We start from the raw sequence: 27,727 nt of genomic DNA, 5'->3' as shown, positions 1-27,727 counted from the left end.
TTGCTCAAAAGTCTACATAATTGCTTACCTGGTTGCCCACACGCAGCATATCTTTGAACCAAGCAGTCATTTTATAATACTCCATGGCCATGAATAATGTGTTTAATACAATGCAGATGGTGATAGCTAGGTCCATGAATGGGTCCATCACAATAATTTTGACTTTTTCTTTGATCTTCAACCAAAGTGGGCAACTGTCCCAGATGAGAAATTTGTGGGCAAATTTGTACCAGCAAGGAGGACATTTCTGCCTTGATTCTTCCAGTTCTAATGGCAAAACAATACAAAGTATTTTATTTAAAGTTGACATTCTTTTCAGACCAGAGAATTAGAATAGTACGATGACATTAATTGGTCTTCAATTCTTTCAACTATAAAAAAACGAAAATATCTAAAAAGTCTCCCTTTGCAGTCAAATAAGTAAAATAGTTTCTTTATCACCTTTGAGTTTTAAAGATTGAGAAATTGTGGCCAATCTTCTTTGAAAAACATATCAGGCTCAGTTAGACAAACAAGCTTCATTGAAATTTAATGTACAAATCTTGCTAAGGAATACTTGTACGTTTAGACTCAATTGGATATTAAACACCAAAAACTTAAGCTAAAAGATTCCAAGGCTGCTATATTGACTGGGTGAACTTCATTGTTATAGCCTTTAAATGTTTTTTTTTCCCAAAACGCTTAATTTAGCTCCATCCACTTTTCCATCACCTGAGTAAAAAAGCCTATGTACAGATGCACTGCACAATTATAAGTATTTAATTGTAAAAAAATAAATAAAAATAAGCCAATAAAAATATATATTTACCCGGAACAAAATACTGTTGTTTGCAACCAAGAAGGTTGTCTCCACAAGAAAATGTTAATTTTAAAATATAAAAATAAAATAACTAAAAATAACTATATAAAGATGGAAAAAAATAAAAAATTTTAACAAATTTTTATCCTATTATAAAAAATATAAAAAATAAACTGTAATGTTTCCCCCAAAGACTTGCTCTATTTCAAGTGGACCACTGGGTTGTCAACCCTAAAACTTTAATCCCATTGAAATTTAAAGAAGCATGTTAATAAAATCAAAATATTTCTCTAAGCTTACATTTACCAATAGAATGATTAAGTTTTAGACCCAGGCTAGGAGTGTTTTTGAAAGAAATATTTGTATAAAATAAGGGTTTAAATGACATACCTTCAATGGTGGTTGTGATGACGCTGGCTATACTTAATGCTCTCTGTCTCATCTGATGGCTGTCAGGTAGGTCCAAACACTCGCTGTAGTTTTCAATGCTGCCCAGTTTGTAGTCTGTGTCTGTCATCTCAGGCTTAACAGAGAAATGTTTATTAATTCAGCTTTTTTTGCAAAGAGTAAGTTGTAACTATAAATATCAGTTTTGGCACCTCATATATCTATATAAGTAATTTTGCAATAAAGCTGTTCACAGGGCTTTGCAAGAATAAACTCAATCAGAAAGACAGATCCGAGCTGATCTTAATTTTTTAGCTTATATCCAGCAGTTTGAACTAATGATCATAAAATATAGGCAAAACTTTACGCTAAAAAAAACATACTTAATGACTATAAAAATTTAGAGGTACACCAAAATATTTATTAAGAACGACATCTGTTTGTCATAGCTGCGAGCCTTGTGAAATGTTATCGCTTATACTTAATTTTTCACAGAACAGGTACAAGATTTTAGGGGGATGCGTCATTTGTGTTATGTTTTTTTCATTTTTGTAGACACAATGTGATCTGCTGTCTACCAGAAAACAACATCGGATTGCCTTTAGAGTTTCTCACCGCTTAGCCTACAGCGACCATAGGAGCTGCAAATCAACCCCTCCATGCCTCAACAAGTTTCACACCTTCGGTCAATGTGGCGCATTACCACTACAGGCAAATATGTACTAAATATTACTTTTTTTAAGAGTCAAGTGGCCAGGCTTGGCTCTTTGGAACAAGTGGGAATGTTCAATTCTGGCTCAAATCTGATTTTCCTGATATGCTCCTAAACCCAACATTTATTATTGTCTTAACAAAAGGCTCTCAAGCAACTGCTTTACGACAGCTACAAAACAAGGAGAAAAACTATCTGCATTCCCAAAACTTTTAATTGGTAACTCCACATTTTTTATTAAGTCATCCTTGAACACTGACTCAATTAAATTTTTCAATTCAGTTTATTTATATAGCGCCAATTCACAACACACGTCATCTCGAGGCACTTTACAGTTCACCAGATCATACAGTCAAATTGATTCAAAGTTTTCTATCTAAGGAAAACTAGTTGATTGCATCGACTCATTGACTCGATTGCAATCCCTCACACTAAGAATGCTTGTAGCGACAGTGGAGATGAAAAACTCATTTAACAGGAAGAAACCTCCAGAAGAACCAGGCTCAGTGTGAGCGGCCATCTGCCGAGGCCGGCTGGGGTTCAAGGAGACAGAAGCAGAGTTTCTTAAAAATAACAACATAAGATAAAAAGAAGATGCTTGAAACATTTTAAAACTAGATTATAACAAAAAAAACCTCTAATTTTAACAATACTGTTGGCTTGTATTATCTTTTTTACTCTTTACGTGTTCACACAAAACGTGATTCTTGCAGCATAATCCCCCTATTCATTTGCTGTTACTCACCTGACATAATGCCAGTAATTCGCAAGAAGGGTGACAGCAATTTGCATAGCAAGCTACAATATTCACAGCTGTCAATTCACTGTGTCACGAAATAGAAGGAGCTTACATCTTCTGCTTACAATTTTCAATTTAGCATGGGGGAACTGGATTTCTTAAAGTGAAAGAGGGTGCTTAAGGGTGCCGGCCTATGGTCTACAAGATTCCCCAGAGTTGCTACCCATTCGGGGAGTCCAGGATCTAACTGTGCTTGATGACAATCACTTCCGCAGTGCTTCTGTCAGACTAGGAGCCACAAAATATTCTGCTTCAGAGAAGGATAGCTCAGGAAGGTTGGGCTGTGTTCTAGAGCTCAGAGAGGATTAGTGGGAGATGAAAGCGAGAATCCCGGCAAAGTGTGCACCAGAGGTGGCTACTGGTGTCGGGCCCTACTCTAAAGCCAATGGAGTTGACAGTGGGAGACCAGAAAAGGACAGTGAGAGATTGGAAGGAAGACACTCAGCAGAGGCAGTTGGGAATCCCCTGCTCTAGAGCTACAAGAGCAGGATGAATGATTCAACAGTCCTTTTAAGGGCTTTAATAAGATGGATTTTTTTAAGCCCCACACAAACCCCTCAGGAGCATTCCTTACTAGCACCTATGTTGACAATAATTTTTTGACATTCCATTTCGATAAATAAAAAAATATTTTTCTCCACTGCGCTCCTTCACTCAATATGCCACAGCCTCGTCCAGTCCCTGACTGGTTGCCAAGAGAAGAAATAGAAGTTCAGCGACTGTGTTAATGCACCTTTTACTCTGTTGGCATGACTTGCTCTTTAAATGACCATTTCTAATAGCTAATTCTACAGTATGTTAAATAAATAACCATTAACTCCACATAACCAATTAGTAGCACCACATTAATTATAATATTTTATACCATAGCAATCTGAAAACATGGCTGGAGTAGAATGATGCTTTAGATTCTGTTTTATTATGTCTCTGTAGTGTTTTTTTCCTGATCCATGCTCAGCCTGCTGTGCACCAATGTAAACAGACACCTACATCCCAACATATACCATTTTCCTTTTACTCATCCCTGCCAATCATGTGGTATACAGCAAAGTATTTGCCAAGTCCAATTCTTGTCTATGTTTTTTTAAACAATTTCTTCTGAGGGTTTGGTAAGGTACCTGGTGTAACGCAGGTGCAGAGAGCAGTGCAGGCATGTAAAACTTAGGCAAGAAAATTAAATGCAATGAACACATAGTAGGACAGTTTGGAAAATAATATGGGTCATCTTGGCTATGAAAATATTTCTTACATGGTTTCCAGAGGAGCCCATATCTACTGTCAGATTAGGTGGTAGAAGCACTGCAGGTAGCGATGTTGGAAGTGGATTCTGATCCACCAGAGACACAACCCCATTACAGTCAATAGAACTGCACCTGATCCCATAGGGTTGAAACCGAAGATGAGGTAAGAAGCCAAACTGGCTCACACTGCTGCTGTGTCTATCACGTCTCGAAGCGTCTATCAGGGATTCCCTCCGACTCAGCTTCCCTTCAAAAATGCTGTTTTCATCATCTGCAAACTCGTTTTCCGAAGCACCATCTTGTGTTTGGAGACTGAAAAGGCTGGCTTTGCTGTTTCTTCTGGATGAGAGCAGCGGCCCACGGAAACTCAGAAAGGACTAAGAGAAAAAGATATTCTCCAGTGGATTGATAATAAATGTTGATGTGTAGAATAAAAAAATGTTCAAGACATTAAAGTATATAGTAGCATATTTCCTGATGACAAAAATGCATGATGGACAAATGAAAAAAAATGTAGTCTTTTTAGAAGGTCATAATTATATGGAATTTTAAGATGGAAAATCTTAAGTAAATAATTTCAATTCCGATGGATAATGACAAGAACATAGGTTGAGGAAGAAAAAAATTGAGAGAAAAATGATGATGATGATGATGATGATGATATTAAAAGCAATGACGGAGATTATTAAGAAAGATGATGATATGATGATGAAGATGATTATCAAGATAAGCAAGTGATGGCAAAATCAGTTTCTTCATGGTAAGAAGCATAAATAAGTGTGCTGTCAAACATGAAGAAATTTTTCCATTCAGGCATCAATCTAAACGGTTTCAAAACACAAAACTGTCCATAACTGTAATTGCTTTGTCCTTAGTCTAAAAAAAACATTTGTATAAAGACTAGTGGTTAGATTCACTGAGAAAAATAAAATATCTACATGTATTTATATTATTATTTTACAATAGATTATGCTAGACCTTATTATCCAATGTATACATTCTAAATTTGACTGTGTATTGATATATATATCTATATATATATAGATATATATATAGCAAAAACGTAAATTTAAAGTTTAAACCAGGGGTCTTCAACATTTTCCAGGCCAAGGACCCCCAAACTGATGGCGAGAGGGAGCAGGGACCCCCTAATTATATACAGGTGCTGGTCATAAAATTAGAATATCATGAAAAAGTAGATTGATTTCAGTAATTCCATTTAAAAAGTGAAACTTGTATATTATATTCATACATTACATACAAACTCATATATTTCAGATGTTTATTTTGTTTAATTTTGATGATTACAAATGACAACAAATGAAAATCTCAAATTCATCATATCAGAAAATTAGAATATTACTGAAGACCAATAAAAACAAAGGATTTATAGAAATGTTGGCCAACTGAAAAGTATGAACATGAAAAGTATGAGCATGTACAGCACTCAGTATTTAGTTGGGCCTCCTTTGGCCTGTATTACTGCAGCAATGCGGCGTGGCATGGAGTCGATCAGTCTGTGGCACTGCTCAGGTGTTATGATAGCCCAGGTTGCTCTAATAGTGGCTTTTAGCTCTTCTGAATTGTTGGGTCTGGTGTATTGCATCTTCTTCTTCACAATACCCCATAGATTTTCTATGGGGTTAAGGTCAGGAGAGTTTGCTGGCCAATTAAGAACAGGGATACCATGGTCCTTCAACCAGGTACTGGTAGCTTTGGCACTGTGTGCAGGTGCCAAGTCCTGTTGGAAAATGAAATCTCCAAAAAGTTGGTCAGCTGCAGGAAGCATGAAGTGCTCTAAAACTTCCTGGTATGTGGCTGCGTTGACCCTGGACCTCAGAAAACACAATGGACCAACACCAGCAGATGACATGGCACCCCAAACCATCACTGACTGTGGAAACTTTACACTGGACTTCAAGCAACGTGGATGAAGTGCCTCTCTTCTTTTCCTCCAGACTCTGGGACCTTGATTTCCAAAGGAAATGCAAAATTTACTTTCATCAGAGAACATGACTTTGGACCACTCACCAGCAGTCCAGTCCTGTTTCTCTTTAGCCCAGGCAAGACGCTTCTGACGCTGTCTGTGGTTCAAGAGTGGCTTGACACAAGGAATGCGACAGCAGAAACCCATGTCTTTCATACGTCTGTGTGTGGTGGTTCTTGAAGCACTCACTCCAGCTGCAGTCCACTCTTTGTGAATCTCCCCCACATTTTTGAATGGGTTTTGTTTCACAATCCTCTCCAGGGTGCGGTTATCTCTCTTGCTTGTACACTTTTTTCGACCACATCTTTTCCTTCCCTTCGCCTCTCTATTAATGTGCTTGGACACTGAGCTCTGTGAACAGCCAGCCTCTTTAGCGATGACCTTTTGTGTCTTGCCCTCCTTGTGCAAGGTGTCGATGGTCGTCTTTTGGACTACTGTCAAGTCAGCAGTCTTCCCCATGATTGTGTAGCCTACAGAACTAGACTGAAAGACCATTTAAAGGCTTTTGCAGGTGGTTTGAGTTAATTAGCTGATTAGAGTGTGGCACCAGGGGCCATCAATTTTGAACCTTTTCACAATATTCTAATTTTCTGATATGATGAATTTGAGATTTTCATTTGTTGTCATTTGTAATCATCAAAATTAAACAAAATAAACATCTGAAATATATGAGTTTGTATGTAATGTATGAATATAATATACAAGTTTCACTTTTTAAATGGAATTACTGAAATCAATCTACTTTTTCATGATATTCTAATTTTATGACCAGCACCTGTATATTGTATAAAGTTGTGTTATATCAAACTGGGCCTATAGTCACTCTATTAAAAATGGAATTATGTAATGTAAGTCATTTCGCCATGGGATTATTCTGATTCTGATTCCTGGTTGATGGGACAGGTGTTGTGAATGAAATGGTGCCCAGCTTGAAAGAGCTCCTGTGTGTCGCTGAATGTGTGCATTGATTACCGAAAGACATCCTCTGCCTCCATTTATCTGTTTACTACAGTGTGTTGAATTCATGTTAATGTGTATTTTAACATTTCAATTAGTGGAAAAAATTGCAGGGGGAATATAAAAAAAAAATCAAATCAACCAAAACTTGCGCGACCCCCTGTTGAAGACCTCCGGTTTAAACTAATCTGATATTAAAAAGTTCTCTGCTTAAATTAAAAATACTTTTCTAAAAAGAGAGACAAAAAAAAAACAATGAGAAAAGGTTAAAATGCAGATAATACAGACTTTGAAATGTAAAATAACTTTTAGAGCAAACAACAAATGGTACTCCACCTGGTGTGTAGATGAACATTTCATGTCATAGTTGAGTGGGTAAGCATCTGCAGAGAAGTGGAAATGAGTTGGTGTTAAACTTTCAAAGGAATCTGAATGAGATATCTTCCTGGCTCCTTTTTCTTCCTCCTCTTTTCTCTTTTTTCGCCGGTTGCGCCGTTCTTTGATGCTTTTGGAGTTCAGCTTAGAAGCCTCTGAGGAACTTTCAGTTCCACCCCCTTTACTCAAGGCCTCTCCGTTGACTTTTGCAGCTGCTATTGCCAATGCCTTGATAAGAAAAGGCAGGTCAGTTAGAGTAAACAGATGATAATAAATGTATGTGTCAACACAGAAGATCTTCATTGTATGACTTGATTTTGGTTAACCAACAAATTGTTTTGCTTTGCTGATTAGCACTTAAATATTATAAAAATATATGGAGGGAGCGTTTACACCTTTGGAAACAGACCTTTTAGAGGCCAAGTCGATAATTTTAACCCCTGAGATGTGGTACGACTTGTAGTAAAATTGACGCTCTGACTGTTACCTTGATTGAAGTCTGACTCGCCATTGGCAGAGGATTAATTTATCCGTTTATTGCTCATGTTTATTGTATAAGTCTATACAGAATTAAACATCATGTAAACACAAACCAACATGAACACCTGGAACATGGAACCTTGTTATCTCAGAGGTCAAAAGTTGTTTCCCCCTTACAGTTGGAACACCTAATCCAACAGAGAATGGTTCCTACCATATGAAGTGAGGGCCACTTATCACCCCAGTGATCCAATACAACACTTAAATACAAATATTCATTTATTTCCTTACAAACCTGATGACAAAAATAAAAAATCTTCAACAGTACCTGAGCATCCTCTTGCTGACATTTTAGCTGCTCGATAGCTGCATTATATTCATCCTCCTTCTCCTGAGCTTTTTTTATGTTGAGCTGGCACTGCTCCTCATAGGCCATAGCCACTACAGCCAAAATCAAGTTTATCAAATAGAAGGAACCAAGGAATATAACCAAGACAAAAAAGATCATGTAGGGCTTCCCAGCTGCTCGCAGTGTCTGTAAATACAAAAGATGAAATTAACTTTGTTCGGCGACTTATACTTTAGAGGAGCCAGGCTATGAGTATAGAAAGCTGTACTTTATAAATTACTATTCTAGTGGCTCATACTGGTTGCACAGAAAGGCTTTCTAAATAAGTGTTGGCATTCTGTTAGTCTATTGTATTAATTTTTGTTATACATTTTGTTTTTGCGCAACTGTAATCGAAGGACCATCATCTGCTAATAGCCTTATATCCTCTTATAGCCTTTATTGTTTGTGTTTACAATTCTATTCTTAATCTCCTGTGACAACTACTTCCTTCACTTTCTCTGGTCCATGTTGAGTGTCGTACACACCATGTCACAAAACAGCACAGTAACAACCTGTGACCCTGTATATAGGCCCACTGATTGATTAAAAGATTGTAGACACCTGTGATGTTTAATAGGGGATAAACACCTTGATTTAACATGTCCCTTTTTCACATTATTTTCAGTATTTTCCAGGGCAAACATTTGTCTGGGCCTTTTTCATTAGTTTTTTCTTTTTTTAATAATATGTTGAAGCATGGTTGAAAAGAAATGTCTGACTGCTATTTTTATAGAAATATTTTTAAGTTATTACTTCGTTATTTGTGTTTCCGTTGTGGGTTACTTTTTCTGGATCCAGGAAAGTGACTTATCAATATTTTAATTGGTCTTTCAACAGAATGAAAAACTGGTCTAGCGTTGTTTTTAAATTATAATATTATTCTGTTCACCCAACTGCAAAAACATTACCAATCACGGAGACTAAAGTGCTTAAATACTACTGCTTTTATTTTGTTTTTCACAGAAGATACATTTCAACTTGTTTTCCTTTACTTTTAAATAAAATTTGACTCTAATAAATAATATAATAATATATGAACCTGGTGATAATGAAAAACGGCTAGTATCCCAGGTAATGTTACCTCCATGTATGGGACCTTTTATTTGTTTGCATTTGCTCATTGTTATCACTGTATGAAGCTCATCAATTTGGTCTCCAAGCATTGTTTCGAAAAACCTTTCAAGATCTATTTGCCTGACTGCACACCGGGACTTCCAACATGCACCTGTGCTGCTTCTTTGTGTTTCTTAAGAGAAAAAAGAAAAAAGACATAGAAATAAATAAATATATCTATATATATATATCTATATCTATATCTATATATATATATATATATATATATATATATATATATATATATATATATATATATATATATATATATATATATATATATATATATATATATATATATATTTATTTATTTATTTCTATGTCTGGGTGTGTGTGTGTTCTATCTATTATCTTTTATTAAACGGAGGTAAACAAAACAGGTAAAATTCTTAGCTTGTTTGATCCACAAAAAAGGAGAAGCAACTCACAGCAGCATAAAGAAACAAACAAAATCAAATGATTGGTAGAATTTAAGTTACCCCGCCTCTCGCCCATTAAAAGCTGGAGATAGGCACCAGCACCCCCCGTGACCCCAGACGGGAAAAGCGTGACAGAAAATGGATTGATGAGAGAATTTAAGGACTAAGTGGATAACTGTAAAATTATAATTTGATTACATTCCACAATGTCAATTTATAAGAGTATATCAAATATAAAAATGTAAAAAAAAAATGTTAAAATGTACACCTGTCAAAATAAAATAAAATAAATTATTTACATGAAATAATGTAAACAATGTTAACATTGTTTAACATAAGACTTTACCAGAACATTTTATTCTATGTTCTGTTAGTTCCCATTTTGCATTGCTTACCTGCTGATAAAGGCGTTCCCAGCAATCCTGTGTCATTAGTCTGAACAGAGAAAGGAAGGCCCAACCAAAGTTGTCAAAGCTTGTATAACCATAGTCTGGGTTGTCTCCAGCTTTTTCACACATATACCCCTCTGGACACTGCCTGCAGCACAGGGAAAAGCATGTTAAGTGAAGAATTTGCGGATTGCTTTTTTCCTATTTATCAACAGTGTGGACAAAATATCATACCAAGCTGGAACTTTGATTATATAAACAAGTTAGCTTTCTTGTAGTTGAACACTAATATCCTTACCCAGCAAAAGTACTGTTTCCACAGAGTAATGTCTCTTTTTTCCCAGCAGGAGTGTAATAATTACCTGATAAAAAAGAATTGCAAAAAAAAAAAAAAAAAAAACTGTTTAAGTGAGGTGTTTGTGAAAATAATCTATCTTGGGAACAAATATCTTATATGGAGTAACAACTACATATTAAGTACAACTTAATGTATTTGCCTTATTGCTATTATGATGTTGAGTACGTGATTTAAATATAGAACATATAAAATTATCTTATATAATACAGATATATATATATATATATAAATAGATATATATGTACTACCTTGCCAAAAGTATTTTCTCACCTATCCAGATTATTGGAACCAGATGGTCTAATCACTTTCATCACCACAGGTGTATAAAATCAAGCACCTAGGCATGTTAATTGTTTTACAAACATTTGTGAAAGAATGGGTCACTCAAAGGAGCTCAGTGAATTCCAGTGTGATTGGAAGCCACCTGTGCAACAAATCCTGTAGTTAAATTTTTTCGCTCCTCTTAATTGTTCACTGTCAACTGTCAGTTGTATCATTAGAATAAATTGTTTGGGAACGAAAGCAACTCAGCAACAAAGAGGTACACCACATAAACTGGTGGAGCTTGATCAGCTGATGCTGAAGTGCACAGTACAAAGAAGTAATAACGTTTTGCAGAGGGAAGCATTGCACACCTTCAAACTTCATGTGGCCTTCAGATTATCTCAGGAACACTGCATAGAGAGTTTCATGGAATGGATTCCCATGATTGAGCAGCTCTATCCAAGCCATGCATCGCCAGGTGCAATGCTAAGCTTCGGATGCAGCCATTTAAAGTGTGCTGCTGTCGGTACCAGATCTGCTCACCTGGTCAGATATGCTCGGGCCCTGCGCATGGCAGTGACGTTATGCTATATGATTGGCTGAAGGTTGCCACATGATATAAAACATTGTGGTTGCTGATGATAATAACAATGCAGCATCCCTGTGCCGAGTCGGGAGCATCTGTAATGCTAGCGTGACCAATGACCGATTAAAATTGATAACAAAACCAAAAAAAAAGTTACTGTAAGATCATGATATAAAGAGGTAGAGCTGGGTAATGCTGTGGCAAGCTGTGCTCATTAGCTAATAAGTTAGCCTCTTTTAGATAAGTCAGTTAGACATTTTAAGCTATGTTTCTTTTAACACCTGTTTGTTTTTTTCATGTAGAATAAATGTTGTTTACTGCGTCTAAAATCTCTACGCAAGTCATTTTTTTAGATGTTCCACTTTTCCTCCACTGCCCTCAGACCTTAATAAAAAGAATAAGAAGAAGCACTGAGACTTTTTTGTCACCTTGTTAAATGGCAGAGCTCAGTCTGTCTTAAGCTGCATTCACACCGACCGCAGCAGGAGCAGCAAGTTTACATGCAAAGTCAATGGTTGAGGCGCGTCAAGGCGCAGCAAAGTACTTTTCTTTAAGACTCAGAATAATTGTTTTCTACTTTTGGCTACTTTAGAACGCCAATGAAATGAAACGTAAAATAATAGCAAATATCAGACATCCCAAGTCTCCTGGAAGTTCCGGGGGTCTCCCTGATATAGTTAGTTGTTAACAGATAAATTATCCCGGATTTTAGACAATGCCAGGTGGCGTTTTTTAATGTGAGTTAGAGCGTGCAGGCAGTACAATAATCCGTGCATCATGTGCTGATTAGAACTACTGAGATTGAGCAGACAACAAGAGAGAGCAGGGTGTGTGGAGGAGGTTGCTGGTGAAACCTGTACAGCGTATCTGTCCAAAGATGCTCTGTTCAGTGAGCGTTCCAGGCGACTTATTGTCAGAGAGCTGATTGGATAAGCCCAATAAGTTTCGGGTTACTCTCACCTAGTTACCACTCAAAGTTGTGCATCCTGTGAAACGGCAGATGTTAGATGTTATCAGGAGAATGGTACTTGTCTGACTGCATTGTGCCAAGTCAATAGTTTTGTAGAGGGGGAATTATTGTCTGGGGTTCATTTTCAGAAGCTGGGCTTGGCCATTTCATTCAAGTGAAAGAAACTCTGAATGCTTCAGATTGGCAAGATATCTTGGGCAAATCCATTGTGGGAAAATTGTTGAGCTACCACCCTCATCTTCCAACATAACTGTGCACCAATGAAAAGAGAAAAGTCAATAAAGTCAATAAAGGCATGGATGGCAGAGTCTGGCGTCGATGAATTTCACTGGCCTGCGCAGATTGCTGACCTAAACCAAGTAGAACACCTGTGTAATGAATTGGAGCGGCAACTGAGGACCAGGTCTTCATGTCCAACATCAGTGTTTGACCTCACAACTGCACCCCTAAACCTTTTTTACAGGCTTCCCAGAGGAGTTTAAGCTGTTCTAGCTGCAAAGTGTGGACTAATGTCATATCAAACCACTATGGATTAATAGGATGTCACTTGAGCTCATATGTGAGACAAGATAGGTAAGGAAATACTTTTGACAATTAAAAAGTGTTGAATCATACAGTATTTCCATGTCATCTCTATTCTAGATTTTTCCTCAAAGTCACATTCAAAATATATTTATCTTTCAGGAACACAGAAAGAGAAAACCATACACTAACTTTTGTTTTGTCGATATGCATCCCATAGTGTCCTATTATTTCTGATAGAATCATCTTCTGGAATTAATATGCATTTATTCCTCAAGTTTCCCATAAACAGCTGTAATCCGACAAGTGCAAATACACTCAAGCAGAAAACTGTCAGGATCATAACATCAGCAAGTTTCTTTACAGACTGGAACAATGCACCAACAATTGTTTTTAGACCTGCAAAGAAAGAAAATAAAGAATCATGTCAGATTTTTTTGTAGAACATAGTATATATTATCATAGTTTGTTAACTTAGATTAACAAGTAACAAGTATCATCCCCGTCATATAGATATGTTTCAATTTTGCTTCCCCTTATTTGTCCTATGTTTTAAATCTCTATTCCTGTTTTTATGATATACAACCGGGGACTACAGACCCATTCAAGTTTTTATATCTTCACAAACTTCTACTATTTTTGACTTGTTTCAGATCATTATGTAATTTTAATATAGGACTAATATATGATACGATACAACAACTGAAGTTTCTACAAAAAATTCCATTGACTCCATTTTCCATTGATGTAAAATATTGAAGGGCTACTTTCTTCTGCTCTTTACCTGGGATTACGGAAATTGCTTTTAATGTTCTCAGCACCCTGAATGTTCGAAGAACTGAAAGATTTCCAATGTCCGCAAACTCAGTTACATACCTGGGGAAAAAAAGGAAACAAGGGGAAAAAAGTAGTAATTAAGAGGGAAACTTTTTTCAAATGGCAAAACGTTTTTGCAATATTTACCAAATTTTAGGTGTTTTTTTTTTTATCCTAAACTGATACAATTTTTTAAAAACTTTGCATTTTATTATTGTAATTTGTCAGCAGCAGGCAAAAAAAAAAAAAAAACGCAACAAAGCACTGTCTTAATAAAGATCTTCAAATAACAAACACAACCTATGTTTAAATACTTCCAGTTGAATTAGTTAAAAAAATATAGTACTTACGCCAAAACAATGACACAGAAGTCCAGCCAGTTCCAGGGATCTCTTAAAAATGTGAACTTCCCTATACAGAATCCTCTTGCCAAAACCTTAACTACAAATTCAAAGGTGTAGATTGCAGTAAATGTGTACCTATTGGAAAAAGAAAGCTTTCAATAGCACAGTAAAATGGGAACAAAAATCAATGACCAATCATATTGGAAGGATTTGATCAATTAATAGAAAACTTACTCAACTGACTTTGTCCACTCCTGTGGGTTATTCATAGTCATGAATGCACAATTGATGAGGATAGTGCACATGATCAGCATGCTAAACAACTTACAGGCAAAAGTCAAGGAATCTCATAATTATGTTAAAGAAGTAATATGTTTTTCAATGTTACTTGAATTTTCCTTCAAATGTTCATATTGAGCTTCATATGGGAGTTCAATAGATGTCTATAGAAATTAAGTCAGACAAACTGACTTGAATTTTAGAACTGCAAGGAACACTTAGGGTCAAGGCTAGACTTCACTTAGCTCTTAATGTGTTGATTATTGGTTGTCCTACAAAAATATTGAGGGCTGTAAGGAACATTTCAACCTGGAAAGACTCACACAGAGAAAAGGTGTAATTAGAAAAGTATTATTCAATTAATTTTATTTTTACAGGTAACATAGCCGAATTATTCAAAATGTTCATGACTCATTGACTCTCTGCAATTCTTCATGCTGACCATGCATGTAGTGACAGTGGAGAGAAAAACTCCCTTTAAGCAGGAAGAAACCCCCAGTAGAACCAGGGTCAGTGTGGGTGGCTATCTGCCGAGGTTTACTGGGGTTCAAGGAGATGGGAGGAGATAATGACACAAATGAAATACGGTAAGTTATTTGGTGCTTGGCCCCAGCATAAGAATTTGATGCTATGACTAAACATTCGTTTGGATGAGTAACCAAGAAAAGGATTAGAGTAGTGTTCCCCCTGGGGCCTGACACTGATGGTAGAATAAGACAGCAGGTGAGGACTACTAAAAATAGTCTGAGAGTGAGGGAAGAGATAAGGTGGAGGTGGGTGAAATTTTGCTTGAGTTCATTAGAGTGAAGCTGGGCCAGGAGATACATGAAGGGAATCCTGCAAGGGGATTTTCTTCGGAGAAGGTGTGGCCCCCGAGTTGATCTGCTGGAGCTAAACAAGGGACATCGCGGGTGGTTCAGGTGAAGCTGATAAGAGTCTTCCAGACTGAAGTTTCGCTTAAGCATCATTATTCAGAATATGCTTCCACACACATTTCTCAATTTCAAGCTGTTATATGAACCATTAAATTGTCACATACACACGGCTGAAAAGCTACAAGCTCTTAAGGTGCAATCAGACCAAGCGCGGTGTCTGTGGCGAGGGCAGTGGATTTACATAGAATCCCAATGCAAACTGCGCAGGGCATTGGCCAATGGTGAATGCTGCGCTGTTCAATGTTCCGCTTTCACCTTGTGCAAATTAATGGAACTAAGGTGTTGTTAAACAGTGATACCAAATGAGGGGAGCGGATCGGTAATCGCTGATCGCTGAAAATGAAAAACCTAAACATTTTTATGAAATTGTGTTGTAGCAACCAGACATGGACTGGTTGTAGTTGTGGCGTGCGTTACAGAATAGCAACTGAGGTGAAGTGCTTCTGAGTTAAAATGGAGTATAGAGAAAACATTCTTAACAAAGGTAGAAATAAGAATGCTCTGTAAAGGTTTTTAGGTGGCTTTAAAAAAAGCCATTTTAATTTAGCTCTGGAAGGACTATTCGTCATCCTCCCTTACCTCCAGCACAGACCCCAGTTCAAGGATGTCAAATCTGTCGTCTTGCACAGAGCAATCTGTAGTTGAAATGCTGATGTTTTTAATCACTAGATCACTCAAGTGGAGGCAGACAATATCGACAGAGACCTCTGGATAGGTGTCAAACCATATTCAGGAAAACTAAGTGAAAGTCTGGTTGCCTCTAATGGCTGCCTTGATCCAAATGAGTGATCATTTCCGCAGGTGTATAAAGCAAGAGCTTATGCAGTCAGAAGTCTCCCAAATGTGCACACACATAATAATCCCTGATATGTTTTATTTAAAACACATGCATTAAACTACTCTCCACTTCTAAGCATGTAGATTTAATACCATGAGCCTGCCAATACACCACAGGCATAAGCATGGGCTCTTTCTCTGTGCACATGGCTTGCTTTTCATGTTTATTCTCTCCTAGATGCTGTTTCTCTATGCTCATATCTACTTTCGTCACTTTCAGGGTGAAAGCCACCTAAGAAAGTAAACTGCCTATGATTGGCTACTTTTTATAATAGAAAAAAAATATTTCTTCACACTCATTTTGTACTTTTTCACAAGCTTGAAAAAAGTTGTTTAATATTTTACATATTTATTTAAAACTTTCAAAGAATTAAATAATCTATTTATTTCTATTTATTCGAGTATATTTCCCCAACTGTGATGCTCTTTGAAAATCAGGTTAAGTGTTTCATTACTCACGGCATTTTTCACACATATTACCAAAAGGATATGAGTGCACCAGAATTTTGAATGACAGCCTTCTGATGAGATTGAAGGGGCTCAGAATGTAAAAGGCAGAGGCAGCATTGAATCGATAAATGAGCTTCTTGTTGTTTACTACCATAAAAGTCTGCAAAAAAGAGAAAATTTTTAGTCATACATTACTATCTGGAAAAATTAAAACCTCTTAGTTTACAAAAAATATCCCATCACCGTAAATGTGAATTGTTCTCTTAAAGTACATTTTATAAGAATCTCTATCTGATGTTAATTTCAGATTAAAAAGACATGGCCTTACTTTAGCATTTCAAATTAGTATCCATTGTTTTGAAGATAGTAGCTAGAATGTCTATATATATTTCATTTTAAGACAGTCACTATTAAGACAGAAATATGTTTAATTAAGTTTGAATACAAAGATTTATTTGGAAACAAAATTTAAAGATTAGTGTCTACATTTCTGAAAGACCTCAAGTCTAAAATCAACGAAACCTACTTTCTGATTAGAGTAGTAGGGATCCAAGTCCTCCAGTGCCGTCAACATCAGCCCTGAAGGAATGTCATAATAAAGTGGCAGAGTCTTTCCTGCCTCCAGATCACGGCTTGGTTTGAGCTCATTCCTGTCTTTTTGTTTTTTTTCTTCATTGTTGGGTTTCCTGGCTTTCTCCTCAGCGATCCTTTTCTCAATGGTTTTTAGTGACTCACGGGTAAAGGGATGAAAGCTAGCAGGGCCTGGTGCATCAAGGTGTTGTGCCATCTTTTCATCCTGTGCCTTTAAAAACAGCTAGCCTCTGATATGGGAAAAGGCTGAGGAGTAGAAAACACAATAACAGATTTCATTCAGATATGTTAATTTTTTGCAGATTATGTTGTTTTGCAAAAATACCAACCAAAGTATTAAATAATTTGAAACTGTTTCATACTTGTGACACATTATGAGAAAAATAGTTAAAAAGGCAGCTGGGCAAAAGCTGGGAAAAACAGGAAAAACTGAACTTATTGCAAAAAGAAAAATTTGCATTTTATTGCAATATGTGCAAGTTCCAGATATGAAAAATTACTTATTGCTTTAAAATAACAATTTCAAAGGTTTTAAAATGGTAAACAGTTTTTCTATACCTGAACTGTTTTCAACAGAAAAAGCTGGCTGGTGTTGCACTTCAGTATGTGACCATGTTATTATTCAATCCAATTTACTTCAATGCTCTTCATCTATATAGCGCCAATCTATAACATCGGAAGGCACCTTATAGAGACTATCAGATTACACAGCCAGTTTGTTTAAAACTTTCTATCAAGGAAAACCATTTGATGGCATCGAGTCATTGACTTGCAAGGTGAGCTTGCAGCAAAAACATTCACTTGCATTTTGTTGTTGATTCTTAAGCAATCCCTTACATCGAGCATGCATGCAGCAAATGTGGAGTGGAAAAAAAAATCCATTTAAACAGGAATAAACCTCCAGCAGAACCAGGCTCAGTGTGAGTGGCCTTCTGCTGCCAGCTGGGAGTTCAAGAGGACAGAAGCAGACATGCAAAAATAAGCAGATCAATTCAAGATAACAGTAAATTATCTTGTACTGAACCTTTATTTCCCTCTGGGATTATTAAAGTATGTCTGATTCTGATTCTGATTCGGTGGCTCTGTCTAGGAAAGAAATAGTACAACAGATTAGTTCTATGCCACTTTTGCTGTCTAGGGGTAAAAGAGAGCACATGCGGTTTGTCAGACTAAAAGCTGCGCCTGTAGCTATAGCAAGGCGAGAACCAGGACTACGATGAAAAACATGGCTAACTCCAGGATCTAAAAACAAATGTGTTAAAGGAATAGTACACCCAAAAATGATTAGCCTTCATTTTCTACTCACCCCCATGCTGAACAACACTCTGGAGTACTTTTTTGATATCTCAAATGCATCTGCAGATCTGGGAGGCTTCTTGCTGTCTGCTGACATTCAAATAATGGAGGTCTATGGTGCCCGAGGCAGAAAGGTCCATAAAAGTCCACAAAAAACGTGTCAATATTCCTCCATACTGCTCGTCCAATGTATTCCAAGTGTCCTGAGTGGGTAGCATCCAGAATTTACTCGAAACGAAGTCATTTAGAATGTTTTTAGAGCATAAACAGTAGTGTATAGGATTTCCTGAAAGCGCGCACATGCGCGCTCACGACGCTACGGAAGGCGGCAGACCAAACCAGCACATTCAGCTCGGCAAAGAAGTCATGCTCTTCCTCAACACTGAGGTCCTCAGACATTTTTCTTTCGTTGTTTCTTTCTTTGCACAGGTAAACAGCACATTTCTTCTTCTACGCTTGCATTATTGGCAGAGCAGACGCTGAATGCGCACTTTCATCTGGTTTGGTCTGCCGGCTTCCGTAGGCTCATACTCATACTCGTTTCGAGTAAATTCTGGATGCTATCCACTCAGGACACTTGGAATACATTGGACGAGCAGTATGGAGGAATATTGACACGTTTTTTGTGGACTTTTATGGACCTTCCTGCCTCGGGCGCTGGGCACCTCCATTATTTGAATGTCAGCAGACAGCAAGAAGCCTCCCAGATTTCCAGATGCATTTGAGATATCAAAAAAGTACTCCAGAGTGTTGTTCAGCATGGGGGTGAGTAGAAAATGAAGGCTAATCATGTTTTGGGTGTACTATTCCTTTAACGGCAGCAGCCCAACGGGTATTTCTCTCTAGGATGGAGTCAAAGAGAAATGGGAACAGAGCAGAGGAAGCTGCTATGTCATTGAAAAAATAGGAGAGACCATAAAATTACAGGCTGAACTAACAAATATTGGAGAATGGTAGAACTGAGATCAAATAAAGCAGAATAATGAAAATTTGTCCCCATGTCCTCCAGTAGCCTAAAGTTATAACAGCATAAATATCGAAAATAGTTCAACAACCAAACCCTTTTGAATAGGGTATAAGAAAGGAGGAGAAATGTCCCTCTGTAACATTATCTCCTATATGATGGGGTGCAGCCATGTCGAATTCACCCCATTTTGAGGGATGTTTATTTTCATAGTAATATAAAATTTTTAGTACTTTTATTTTCTATTTAACCTAATACAAATCTAATTAAAAGACAATACTTGGATCATTGATCCTTCTTTTGTAAATGATTCAATCCATAAAGCACATTCATATTCATCTTGCTCTCTGTCCACATTCACTGGCATCTGCTCTACCAGGTGTGTGATCAAAATGTGAGCTGCCTACAAACAAAAATGAGCTGTAAAAGGGAAGGGAAACCCCAATGCAGCCCCTCAGTAAAACGACAAGTCAGACAACTGTAACAATTAGAAGTTATTAACTATATTCACTGACTTTGTCTCTCTGAATGCGAAGAAATGCTAGCAATGTACCTTTATGAACAGTGCTTTACTCAGTTTGCAAATTCTAAACATTGCACAACATTAACATTTGCAACACACTAGAAAGCCTCTAGTCAACTACTACACAGTAAACTCACAAAAAAAAGGCCTTCAATCTATCTACAATTACATAATAACATATACAGATCCAGCTTTAAGCATGTCAAAGGTGGAATACAAAATTATCACAAATGTTTCATGTACAGCAAAGTAAATAGGCCTAAATTTTTCCCTCTGAAAAGTCCCAAGGTTCAGTGTGTATTTTTGTTTGGCAAGCCAGCAGTTACAAATGGAGAGTAGTGCACTTTTTCAAACAAAGGGAAAGCTTCAGGTGAGGTTTGTGTACATAAGAGTGAATAGACCTTATGTGCTGGATATGGGGCTTAAACAGCAAAGAATACAAAATGATAGACAGTGGAAATGTGTGTTTGGTGTTAGTGCACTGATAGGCTCTAAGCTTAAGTGATGTACTCAATATCGGTGGAATCAGTGGTACAGGTGTCTTCTCTGTGCTTCTTGTGCTATATGACCTCTGACTTTAATTTAAATCACATGTATAGTTTTTCTTTGTTCTGTAATATAAGAATGATCATGTTTACTATGCATATTAATATGTGTCATATACTATCCCTGTTTGGCTGAACATAGAATTTTGTTGTCAGTCAAAAAGCGGCTTGTATGAAGAAACCACATGGCTATTTAATGGTTATGCTGCTTTCACATTTAACATGATTCAAGCGACCAAGTTGCCACATTCATGTGTCGCTCGGCTGACATTTCACCAGCAATTTGCAAAGCAGGGAACAGGCTCCAGTACTGTAATTTCAACACAATAGTAAATATAAGGAGCTTTGATCAACTGCTTGTCGATTTCAACTTGGCATGGTGGAATTTGTTTTACTTCAGTCTATTATTTTTATATATATATATATATATATATATATATATATATATATATATATATATATATATATATATATATATATATATATATATATATATATATATATATATTCAATTTCGATTGAGAAATGATTCTCCTTCACTGTGATCCTTAACCCTGAATTAATTATTTATTTTATTTATACTTTTCAAAATTCATTTCAGAAACTAATATGAAAAAAAAAAAAAAAGCGATACACATTTTCACTGATGAGTTGATCACCAATCCCAGAACAGCTGTATTATTTGCCCCAGCAACTGCTGCCTCTTGGAATAACGCATGGATGGATTTATATTTTAAAAATGCCCATAAGATGCACTATTTGAAAAGGATGTTTAATAAGAGGAGAAATAACAAATTACTTGACTAATATAATAGTATAATATTGCTACTCTTACTTGAGTAAAATGTTTAGCTACTCGATCTATTGTGAGGAACTTCACGTTACATTGTTAAAGTTTATGTCAACATCAGTGTGATTTAAAAATAATATTAATATTACTTGAACCTGCTATGATATTTTCAGGTACTTGTAAAGAGCAAGTATTGTCACTGAATGTACTGGTTAAATAAGTTTTATCTTAAAAAGAAAATTTGTTTGGAAAATAGTTTCTTCTGCCTGGAATTGTTATTTTTTCAATTTATTTTAGTTTATTTATTACAGTACAGCCTTTAAAATATTAGAATTTGCACATAACTTAAAGCTGTTAGGTCATTATAACATAATCCAAAATATCAGATGTTTCAGTTACTTAATACTTGAGTATCTTTAACCAAATACTTTTTTACTCTTGAATAGTTTCTTTGATGACAACATTTTCTCCTACTTTAGTACAAATATAATTGAAATTGTTTTACTCTTACTGTAGTATTATTTTAGGGTACTTTACCCACTAGTGCATAAGTGCTGTAAAGAAATGCTGTAATTTATCTTTTACATAGAAAAATACTGTTCTCCGTTTATGACAGTCAGTGACAGTTTGGTCAGACATCTCTGTTAAAATTCATTGTTTTGGGGTGTGTGCTATACAAAGTTATTGAAATTAACAGCTTTTGTTAAACATTTTCAAAGCCTTTTTTTCTCCTTAATAATCTTTGCAGGTTGCCTGCATTCAAATGGTCCTATGTTCTTTAATTATTTTCCAATTTTCATAATTAGGACATCAATGGAAAACTTAACTTCATTATTTCATTATATGTAAATAACTCAAAATGGCCTCTTGTAGCCTTCACCTTGTCTTTCGATTTTCTGTCTTATTTGTCCTTATACAACCATAAATGCATATTAAGCATAAAAATATACCAGATATATATGTTTTATTGGGATATATGTGACAGACCAAAGAAGGGTGTATGATTATTAGGTAAAAGACGAAGTTAGAAAAATAAAACATTTAAAATAAATATGGTATTGATTTGTTTTCATATTTCCTGAGCTCAAACTTTACATAATCCGCAAAATAGCACAATTTTAGTCAAATCAAATAGACTTGTATATGTGTACTTTCAGGTTTGCTAAAGATTGTTTAAATGGATTTGATGTGTAGATCTTTGCATATCTTCCACAACTACGATGAACCTCTTGGTTTCTCTTCATATTATTTCTCTCCTTGTCTGTCAGTTTAAATAGACTAAAATGTCTTAGCAGTTATTGCAAAACCTATTTTTGGATTATGATGGATTAAATACAGCTCAGTCAGATACTGTAGGGTTGGGATACTTGTTGAAGCTCATGAAGCTGTCTATTCACTAATGTTGTCTAACAAACCTCTTAAGCATTCACATAACAGCTGTATTCACCCGACCACCTTCAAAGGGGAGCTATAATGAGCCTGGAAATCATACATTCCTTCCAGCTGTGCTAAAATTAAATCTAATTATCTGGTCTTGTGGAGGTGAAATAAAAATTTGACATGACAATGATCAATTCTAGGTGAAGTTCCTGCACCCCTCCACCATCACTCAAAGTGAAATGAGTCTTTTTTTTGTGCTCTATCCCTGAAAAAAAAGCAGAGAGGGAAGAAGATCCAACCTACAAATAGGTCTGACTGGTAAGATGTGTTAGAAAGAGTTATGCAGTATTAAATATGGATGCACTACATCTTTGGCTGAAGATCCTAAATTCAGACAGTTTCTCTGATCTATAGTACAGCATAATCATCACCAAACATTGGTCCAACATGGATTAATTGAATCAGCCGTTAGCAAAGAGTAGCAATGCTTGACATATTTTAAATAAAGGAAGGAAAGACAGCTACTAGGCCGATGCTTTTAGCATATCCTCACAGAACAGTGAAATGTAATATGTGTATAGGTTTATCTCCTTTTTATTAGAAAAGATTTTTTTTTCCTCACAGTACTGATAATACAAATATCTGGTTTAAAGAAAGTGATAAATTGTGTAAAATTAGTCAAATGCATTTTAATTAATTACTTTCTAGTTTTATGTATTGTTCTGGTTTCATTGATTTTACTAGAAATTAAATATATTATTTAACATAATACAAAAAACCTGTTGGTCCAAAATGGTAGTTGGAAATTTCTAATCATGGACGTCTAAAATATCTAAAAAAAAAAAGCTAATTGTTTTTTAGTATTAACATCTCTAGTATAGTCTAGATTAGAGCATGTCCACTACTGTATAATAACAGGCAGCTGCTCCTTCATGTGATGTGGATCATTTAATCCATCCTGGTGTTTTAATAATATCCCTAAAACCACTGGAGAAGGAAATAATATTTCCGGATTTGTGATGTTTGGTCATTTTAACTGTGACTTGAAAAACAAACAAACAAAAAAATAAATAAATAAAAAACAAAAAAAGAGAGAGAGAACAACAAATACATGAAGTAATCTTCCTTTTTCATTCTCATAATATATTTTTTCAATTTGTCCCTCTCATCCCACAGGAAAAAAGTCACAGGGCCAGCTGATTATTGTGTGTAAACATGGAAGAGGGACATTGTGTCAGGGTGCCTTTGAGTTATTTACAGTTTTCATTTCAATATCAAATTTAGTTTAGTTTAGTTCATTTTTGAGCATCAGAATATGTTTTTTGATATCAGCTCAGGCATAAAAAATAAGCACCATAATAAAGATAAAAGAGATCTTTATCCTCTAAAAAAAGGCAACAGTTTTGGCACTTTAGCTTTTTTCCCCTTCCCTTACATCCAAGAGTCAAAATGCTACCATTGAGACAAATATTTTTTTCTACAGAGCATGAAGATATATCTTCCTCATGACTATTTTTACTTTCACAAAGCTGTGTCGAATTTCTGGTGATGTTTATCTTTCAAAAAAACAACAACTCCTCATTCCATCTTTTACTTGTGTCACACTTAAACAGTCACAGACCCATTCATGTTTCTGTTAAAATGATATTTGTTTCATTAAAACAAATTGCTTTCTATTTAACTTATTAAACAGTGACTGGATTCTAGATAGTACAGCAGCAATGATCACATCACCATTAATACAAGAGATTACCTATGTTTTAAAGATTCTACAAATGGTTGAGTCAAAAACTTTTAAAAAATCACTGATTTGAAAACGATATAATACAATTAAAAAGTTAAATTTCAATTATTCTTCATAAATAATTCAAAAGTTGACCTTTAATTTAACTGTTCATCAGAGGTAATTATCAAATATGTTTCCAAAATCTAAGCAATGCCTGAGATTTTCCTTTTAGATTTGGAAATTTATGAAAAACCTCAAGTGTTATCTGGAAAATATATTAAAATAACTTTTGTTTTTTTTTTTAAATGAGGCTGTAAAGACTGTAAAACTATAATTAAAGTCAGGAGAGATAAGGTAAACTTGGATCTTTATTAAACTGCCTTTATTTATCGATATAAAACATATTTGTTTTTCCCACATGATAAGAGCACTGATAGGATGACCACACCGCATCATGGTTAAAAAGTAACAGCATACAAACTTTGCTCAATGCTGAAAGGCAGCATTGAGGATTAGCTACTTTATTTCTAAATAAGAACTAGGAAAAGTGAAATAAAAATATAAAGGCAACAATAAAAACTTTTTGCCTTCCAGAAAAGATGTACACATTTTCTTTGATTATACCACCTATGAAGTTTACCTACAGATTGCAAATCAAGAGCCATCCATCATTACGTCTGTCTGTTACCAACTCATCACCCACTGCTGAGATATGAACAAACACTTTGAAGCCTCAAATAGGCCTACTTCACATTATCTGCAACCTATCTGCATCATGACCTTGTGCTCACAAATCTGACATAAACACATCTGTTCCCACCTACTCATTGTGGGTAAAGAACACAGACTAAATCACAGTGATATTTGTTATGCATCATAAATTTAACTATGTCCTGATGTGCTTTATGTGATGATGGACATTGGCCTCAGGCCATGGGGTTAAATGGAGGCAAAAGCTTAGCTTAAATATTTAATGTACATCAATTACTGTAAACTTTAATTTCATTTTTGACCTCAGAATGCTTCTTGTGGCTTCAGTCTGGAATGAGATGAACAAAAGGTACCAGTCTAATAAAAAAAAAGTGTCTTCATTAGAGTAAACAATATTTTTAAGGGACAGGTTAAAATTGCAGATCTGTTTTCAGTGAATAGTACCTAAATGTGATATTGTAATAAAAACATTGTCTTTCCCTGGGCCTCAACACCCAAACCTTCAGTGAGTTTTACACACTGAGAAACCAAATTTATGGACAAAGGTGGGTACTTTGTTACGGAGCCCCTCTGATGACATGGTCAAAAAAAATGTTTAATTGTGGCCACGAAGTAGTATTTCGTGCGCACGAAGTAGTATTTCGCGGCCACGCAATAAGTATAACGTGCGCGCGAAATACTACTTCGTGGCCACGCAATAAGTTTAACGTGCGCACGAAATACTTATTAATATCAATAAATCCGCCCCTGTTTTCAGGCTTATGTTAACTGTAATGACTTATCTTGGACAGGCTGCTATGTAAACGGGCCTTTGGTCCTTCGTTTAGCATTGCTCCGGTTGTTTACACTACGCCTTTTCCACCTAAAATAGCGTCTTAGCAACAAATGTCACGTGACTGGCGGAGACCGACTGGGTAAGCAAATCGAGCGCGCCTTAGACCTTAGAGAAGGCGCGCTCGATTTGCTTACCCAGTTGTCAAGGAATGATATTAATATTATTAATAAGTATTTCGTGCGCACGTTAAACTTATTGCGTGGCCACAAAATACACTACTTCGTGGCCACAATTAAAAATTTTTTTTGACCATGTCATCAGAGGGGCTCCGTACTTTGTCAACAAAAAAAAAGAAAAGAAAAACATGAGGAAAAGCTGGTTATTAATACATTTTATGTTTTACTCATTTACTAAAGATTTCCTAAATCTTTTTGATAGCTATTAACTTCATCAAGCAGATACTTGAATTAAATAAGAATAATGAGCAGTTCATATCTCAGAGTTACTTTGTATTTTCAAAGTTCTCCATCCTGGGGGGGGGGGGTCCTGTTTTCTGTTCCAAGAAAGAAAAAATAAGGGTCTTTTTCTACAGAAAAACACATTTATCAAAAACAAATAACATTTCCACCTAAAGCAGTGAGTCATGTAAAGAAGTCATTAAGAGGCTATGCATGGACAAGAGTAAGAAATTATATGTTGAAAACAGATTATAGTATCCAAATAATATAAACCCTAAAAAACTAAAGACTAAAATGAATGCTTTATTTTATAGCTGTTTACTGTGATCCTGGAAAGAGATGGGATGTTCCCCCTTATTGCTAAATCCTGTGTCTAAAACATTTATTAATCTGCAAGAACAACTCTTGGTCATTATGAAACTCAGTGTGTTTTTAACTTAAATACATTTGCAACTAAAGTGATAACGGGTCAATATTTATGGAGTCTCAAGGGAGAAACACTCTCAAACCCATAAGTAGCTAAGGCTTGCTGCTGGCCTATAGAAGCTGTCTCTTTGGGCGTTGGCAAAAGAGCTGCTGATGGGTGGTCGACCACATGCTTCTCTGAAATCATTTTATGTTTTTTCATGAACAAGCTCCTAAGATGCTCTGTTTCTCCATACTGCACATTGTGGAAACAGAACAGTCTAATCCCTAATTGATGGCAATCTAATAATACTGTTGACAGTCAGGCACGCAGGAAGTCATCTAAGATGGAGTGTGGGCCAGTAATTGCTGCCTTGCCCTATTACATTCCATAATGTAGTAAGGGGTGAATTCAGCTGTTTGATCTTTGTGAAACCCTTTGCAAAAACATCAATCACATCTTTTATTTACATGCTTCAATTCTGGAGATTACAGGAAATATCAGATACAAAGATTACATCTTTAGATAGATAGATAGATAGATAGATAGATAGATAGATAGATAGATAGATAGATAGATAGATAGATAGATAGATAGATAGATAGATAGATAGATAGATAGATAGATAGATAGATAGATAGATAGATAGATAGATAGATAGATAGATAGATAGATAGATAGATAGATAGATGTCAGTAACTTCTCCAAGGTGATATTAATTGGTAGTCAACTTTTGCACATCCATAACTTCAGATTTGCACTCACCGTCACTTTTCCATCCTCCACGGGTGAACTGTTGTCAGAAATAGGAAACTTCTTCAAAGAGGAAACATTAAAATCCTTTTAAGGTGTCATTCCAAACAGTCCATCAGGAAGAACCCAGCGAGACCAGTGTGGTGACCGCCTCTCCCTGCGTTTGGAGCGCTTCTGTTCCTGCGTTTCCTGTTCCTGGGTAACAAGTGAGCGCAGAGGTTTTAGAGCGTCTCCTAAAGTAGCTGGTGCTGTCAGGAAACAGGATGTCAGTTCGTTGGCATCTGAAAACTAATAGCTGAGATCACAGCTGGAAATTGGACTAATCAAGAAAACTCCTTGTTAGTAGGGTTCCTATGGAGAGCGCTTGATGGCACAGGAGTTAGTCTATTAAAGCATCTT

At 36.0% G+C, this 27,727-nt stretch overlaps 1 protein-coding gene across 2 annotated transcripts in view; it reads right to left on the bottom strand.

Moving 5' to 3' along the window:
• Window positions 1-27,717, bottom strand: part of LOC119786433 (sodium channel protein type 2 subunit alpha-like) — a 47,261-nt gene extending 19,544 nt beyond the window's left edge. The window contains exons 1-14 of one of the 2 annotated variants that reach the window (XM_038289776.1): window positions 27,341-27,717; window positions 16,937-17,247; window positions 16,452-16,570; window positions 14,144-14,233; window positions 13,916-14,044; window positions 13,534-13,625; window positions 12,942-13,148; window positions 10,348-10,411; window positions 10,056-10,197; window positions 8,066-8,272; window positions 7,219-7,485; window positions 3,947-4,315; window positions 1,190-1,322; window positions 29-267 (exon numbers count right to left, since the gene is read on the bottom strand). In XM_038289776.1, the coding sequence (XP_038145704.1) occupies window positions 29-267; window positions 1,190-1,322; window positions 3,947-4,315; window positions 7,219-7,485; window positions 8,066-8,272; window positions 10,056-10,197; window positions 10,348-10,411; window positions 12,942-13,148; window positions 13,534-13,625; window positions 13,916-14,044; window positions 14,144-14,233; window positions 16,452-16,570; window positions 16,937-17,197 (2,319 nt within the window). In that variant the 5' untranslated portion in view covers window positions 17,198-17,247; window positions 27,341-27,717. Of the gene's footprint in view, window positions 1-28; window positions 268-1,189; window positions 1,323-3,946; window positions 4,316-7,218; window positions 7,486-8,065; window positions 8,273-10,055; window positions 10,198-10,347; window positions 10,412-12,941; window positions 13,149-13,533; window positions 13,626-13,915; window positions 14,045-14,143; window positions 14,234-16,451; window positions 16,571-16,936; window positions 17,248-27,340 lie in introns of those variants that run through there. The other variant, XM_038289775.1, reaches the window with a different exon arrangement.
• Between the last annotated feature and the right edge of the window lie 10 nt (window positions 27,718-27,727).

The sequence above is a fragment of the Cyprinodon tularosa genome, unplaced genomic scaffold, assembly GCF_016077235.1.
Source record: "Cyprinodon tularosa strain WSP-4 unplaced genomic scaffold, ASM1607723v1 ctg271, whole genome shotgun sequence".
Classification (NCBI taxonomy): domain Eukaryota; kingdom Metazoa; phylum Chordata; class Actinopteri; order Cyprinodontiformes; family Cyprinodontidae; genus Cyprinodon; species Cyprinodon tularosa.
The sequence above is the reverse complement of the archived record's forward strand: the minus strand, read 5'-3'. Positions and strand labels throughout refer to the sequence as shown.